We start from the raw sequence: 5,509 nt of genomic DNA, 5'->3' as shown, positions 1-5,509 counted from the left end.
CAACACTCCCAACTCAGAGATTTCCCACACCATTGGTGCATGGAGATTGCCTCTTCAGTGATCTTCCCATTCTGGGTTTTTTTACACAACCCCAGGGCAAGGAGACTGCGATCCCCACTCCCAACTCTGGGGTGCATGGGGTGTCCCTAGAGCTGAGAGTCCCTCAACTAGGGTGTGCGGGGCTCCTAGTCACAGGAGCCTGCTTCTTGCCAGTGCAGGGGGAGCCCTGAATTGGGCTGGCAATAAGACCTGATGGGACCAGATTCATGATCCCACAATTTTGCCTCCTGCCATTGTGTGGATCACACATTAGCTCACAAATCTTTACCAGCACATAAAAAGTTTTGAGGGGTCCCTCTATAAATGTTCAGTTTGGCTCACAGTAAAAGTTAACAGCCAGATTAATATGAAGATCCTTATCTTTTTGACTAATGACCACTTCAATCCCTCCACTGATCAAAAGCAAAGGAATATCTTTTCCTTTTATAAGACAATAGAAAAATACACTAAAAAACACACAGCTGCAGATCTAGCAAGTTGATAAAATAGTAAAAAAAAAAAAAAGTTGTTTTTTTTTTAAATTTGGGAAAGTTAAAGCTGCTCTTCTTTACAATCTTTTCAGATGCATAGCTCTCTCCCACTCCCCCCCACAAAGATCATTAAGCAACATGTATCAAAATACCTGCCCCAAAGAGGTTCACTAATTTTAAAATTCCCAGAAGGGAGAAACTTTAGAGAGAAAACAGAAAACATACTTAATCCACACTTCATACAGCAAGGGGCCATAGGCTCTTTATGTATTTAATGCTCAAGTCCCAATTATAATAAAATTGGTTCCACATATAAGAGTAAATGTTTATGGTGAGGGCAATGTAGGCTCTCTGTCCCTAGCTATAAAAGAAATACATTTCAAGGCATAGTTATTCATAAGACTGTTTAATGAATCTTTGAAATGACTCATTAAATCATCTCTAAGGATCTCTTAGACAGACCTACCCACTCACATTCTGAATGATTTACATTTTAATATAGTGAAGTGATTTTATGGCATGGTTTATGTTGGAGAGAGAGCACTGTATCTTAATGCTATTTTTATTCATAGAAGTTTAAATGGAAGGATAGGATGTAACTTTCCATCTTTTACTAAAATTTCCTGTTGTGAAGATGGATTTCCCTAATATTATCTTTATTTAATGAGTCCAAAAATAAAAAGGTGGGGACAGTTAGTAGATGATACATAGGAAAGAAGGGCTATGAGGAAATCATCTTGTCCAGCCCCCTGTTCAAGGCAGGATCATCCCCGACTACACCATCCCAGTAAGGCATCTGTCTAACCTGCTCTGGAAAGTTTCTAGAGATGGAGATTCCATGTGCAAGACTGCAGATGCTAGAACATTTTTGGAAAATACACTTAGGCAAACCTAATCCTTTTTTGGCCATTTGGACCATGAGCCTATTTTAAGTAGATCACTGAGGCTCAACCTTCTGACCCCACCGGCTGGATGAGTGGTGCGGGCCCAGACTATGGGCTGGATCTGGAGCTCAGGGTCAGTACATGGGTTGATCCACAGGTGCAACTCAACGTGCTGGTCTGTTGTACACATGGGCCCAATACCACAAGTAGTGCAACCCCGTGCACCAGATCTGGCCAAGAAATACACCTCATACCAGCATGATCCAACATGCAGAGCTATGTCATCCAGTCTTCACCCCACCGGTCAAGAAAATTGCAGCTTCTCTGCTGCGAAGTAACACTCCCCCCATTGCCAAACTTTTGGACCCGTGTGGAGACCCACGGGCCAGGTGACATGGCCTTGCAGTTTAAACATCATAGAAGTAGATTATTCAAGTTGTTTCAGCATACATCACACTTCTTAACAGTGTAAGCATGGTTAAATCATCTTTCAGAACTCCTGCAGACAAAAGTTTCTCTAGTAAGAGCTATGACTGCATGTAAAAAGAGCGCAGCTGATATGAAAAATTACTCCACCATGTTATCTCCAAGATCCTGTTTGGCTGTCTCATATCATTAGGAATAACATAAAGGATTGCCTTTGTTACAGCAATAATGTTCTCATAATCCTTGTGGGGGGGGGAAGGAGGCGGAGGGGTACTGAGATTATACAGGCTGAAAGAAATCAGTCTAAAGATTTCTCTTTTCAACCCTGAAATCTTTTTCTAGTTTTGGTATGAGAAAACTGCAATGTTGCTATGCAACCATCACCCTGAATTACTGCCTTTTGTTTTCCTACAAACCAGTCTGTAATATAACTGAAACTTGTTTCTAACTTGGAGGACTGTGTTTGCACAGCAAACTCTGGGTAAACTTACCTGTGCGATAATGCGCTATTATAACATTATTTTCCATTGTTCCAATACCACACCCTTCCCTGCAATCAAGACTGCCTGAGAATTATTTGCATTCTCTCTGGAGCCAAAAATTAACTACAGTTTAGCCTAACTTAGTTTATGAGAGCTGTACTAACATTTCTATATAGGTTCAGGTATCAGAAGAACCTTTTTAAGAGACATTCAGGTATCTCTGTACCACACTATCATAGGCTACAAACACCCTCTTTGAAAGTTTTCTCATGTTCCACGTTGAGTTTGCCTTCAAAGCACCTACTTTTATGTCTATTTTCCCAACACTTCTGGAGCATTGCATAAGAACATTCGAAATATCTTAGTAAACAGATGAATGTGAAAAGCACAAGCTCAGATAGGCCTCCTTATACAGGAGGCTCCTTGCTGCATGAAGTGTGGATTAAGTATGTTTTCTGTTATCTCTCTAAAGTTTCTCCTCTGTCTGGGAATTTTAAAATTAGTGAACCTCTTTAGGGCATCAAATGCTATATGCTTTCAGTTGCTCTACAAGGAATAAAGCAGTTGTTAAAGCATTAAAGGTAAAAAACAGATGTAATTTTTGTTGAGGCATCAGCTGTGCCAGGATGTGTCCCAAGATAGCTGTTATCCTGGGACATCTATTTAGTCCCTAAATAGATGTTATTAGGGCCAGTGTCCTGCAGGGTCAGGCTCCTGCCACTCCTGGGACTTCCGAGACTTGATTGTGCAGAAAAACAGCCCCAGATACTATGCCCTGACCCAGAGGACAGTTCTGTAAGCGGAGTAATACCCCTGGGGTTTCATTGCTTGGAAACACAATCTGGATCAGGGTACAGAACTTCCTGGGATACACAAGAAAGTGAACATTCTCCTCGATTCAGGTTCACGGTGACTAAGCTTGGTCTCACAAATATTTTGGGGCAATTGGAGTGCGACAAGAGCCAAGGACATCTATTCCCTTTCAACCTGTGCCGCCATAAGAATTTAATGTGGTATAACAACATCTATTTGCCCCATAAAGCTTATCAAAAAAGAGAAGTCCCTTAACTACTTCAAGATAATATTAAAACACTTACCCAGATAAGGAACATGAGTGGTTCCAAAAAAATAGGTCCTTGAACAAGCCAGAGGTCCTTTTGGTGACACACACTGCACTACCTAGGGATCAGTAGTAACAAGATGTAAGTAAGTCATAGCATATACCATAATTTTACATTACTAACAAACTATAAATTACTAAAATCTGCCTTTGTATTCTACCAACTCAAATACTATAAAAAAGTGCATGAAATAGGACCACCAGTATTAAAAAAAAAAAGTATGTTAATACTTGTTTTCACTTATGTGGCTCAAAAAGTCTTTGAAAAAGAAAAGAAAAGATGAGCTCTGAATTCCATGTGCATTAAAAAAAACGGTTCCAGGTTTGTTTATGGAAAATGTCTTTTAATGAATAAAGCGTCTGATTAACCATCCATGCACTCGGGTCTTTGACTCACTATTTTCTTGCATCCTACGAGCTAAGAGCAAATATCACACACACACACACATATATATACCTCTAAGTGTACCACTGTCAGCCCTCTGAGACTTACTGACACGATGTGGCTGACACCGTGTCAGAAAGCAATCACACCTGGTGGTGGGAAATAAGAGATGGTCCTAATTAGAAACCTACCCACCTACAGGAATAAAAAGAAAATAGTACAACTGGTGCCCATGTGGGACTCAAAGGAAGTAAAACCAAAAGTTATGTTTAATGCAATTGGAATACACCAAGGAGTCCCCACGTCCAGCTGTAAGGCAGTGACTTGTGAAATACTCTTCAGTCAGGGTCATAAAAATCACCATCAGGTCACTGCCCCCAATTCCCTAGAGCAATAAGCTATATTCAACAGTCTAAGAGCATAAATTAGGACCAAGACACTCCCAAAGCCTACTTAGATCAGCTACAAGGGATAACTAAACACTGCAGTCTGCACACTACCTCTCCTGGATTACGGCATATTACCTTCTTGATGCACCCAGCCCATCCAGCCAGAGGATCAGTATTCCCTGGGGTCGCTTCCCCAGCTGTTGCACTACCATGCAGGGAACACAAGCCATCCAACTCATGATATGTTTTAAAACCAAAGTTTTACTTGAAAATGGAAAGAATTCATTTTGAAAATTCACCTTACTAAACTTCTTTAATTGCTGAAAGAATTTGGGGGTTTTACGGTCTGTTTGGTTGCTTCAATATATATGTATATATATGCACACAGTTTGAACACCTTAATGCTCCACCTATTTAGTAAAATGGATTTCAATACTACAGAAAGTGTAAGGTGCTTTAGAAACTGTTTCATAAAACCTGTTTGTGAATCTTATAATTCTAACAGAAGAGAGTTAAATCCACATACAAGCTTTCAAGGGGTATTCAGACTCTCCAGGTTGCAAGTATAAAAAAAAGACATCATGAACAACGAACGGACACGGGTGTAACATTTTCAGGTACTCAGGATACTTAAAAAGACTGTTTTTTAATCCATAAAATGATTTTCTATCAAGTCCTAATTGTGCAACAGCCCCATGCTCAGAGCATCCATTTAATTCAACAGGAGTTTGGCTTTGGAAAGGCCGCATGCAGGATTTGCCTCAGGGGAACAAGAACTTGTCACTAAACAAAAAGAGAGGCAAATTCCAGAGTGCTTTACTTGCATTTTTAGTTTATTACACGTATGCTAAATATTTGATTGATCACTATTAAGCACTTTGTAATGCCAGAGAAACAAAGTAAAAAGTGTATGGCTTGAAAAATATCAACGTTATTAAAGGCTCACCATGTGCTTGGCAGTGCTTCCACCCAGGCCTGTGTTTCGAACTAGATGCCCCTCTGATGGAAAATTGAAGTTCCCAGAGTTTAGGTTCTCTTTAGTTGAGTGGCTACCAAACAGCACAAAAGGTTGTCTGCTAGGGCTGAAAAGAGAAAAAAAAAAATCTATTTCCCACTGCTTCTTCAAGACATTGATACACATATCAATTTGTAAAACATTCACAACATTTCTTGGCGTTCTCATTAAAACAATAGAAGTGTAACAATAGAAGTCTAACAGCAGCGCACCTGAAGAATCAAATGGAAAAACACCTGTTGTTAGAAAGAGAGAGAACCAAAAAAAAAAAAAAAAAA

At 39.9% G+C, this 5,509-nt stretch overlaps 1 protein-coding gene across 1 annotated transcript in view; it reads right to left on the bottom strand.

The window, feature by feature from the left end:
• Positions 1-5,509, bottom strand: part of CUNH20orf194 (chromosome unknown C20orf194 homolog) — a 149,989-nt gene that overhangs the window by 80,399 nt on the left and 64,081 nt on the right. Inside the window, exons 10-11 of the mRNA XM_019526048.1 lie at positions 5,163-5,298; positions 3,420-3,501 (exon numbers count right to left, since the gene is read on the bottom strand). Coding sequence (XP_019381593.1) covers positions 3,420-3,501; positions 5,163-5,298 — 218 coding nt within the window. The remainder of the gene's footprint in view (positions 1-3,419; positions 3,502-5,162; positions 5,299-5,509) is intronic.

Source organism: Gavialis gangeticus, unplaced genomic scaffold, assembly GCF_001723915.1.
Source record: "Gavialis gangeticus isolate Ggan-Ray unplaced genomic scaffold, GavGan_comp1, whole genome shotgun sequence".
Lineage (NCBI taxonomy): Eukaryota > Metazoa > Chordata > Crocodylia > Gavialidae > Gavialis > Gavialis gangeticus.
The sequence above is the reverse complement of the archived record's forward strand: the minus strand, read 5'-3'. Positions and strand labels throughout refer to the sequence as shown.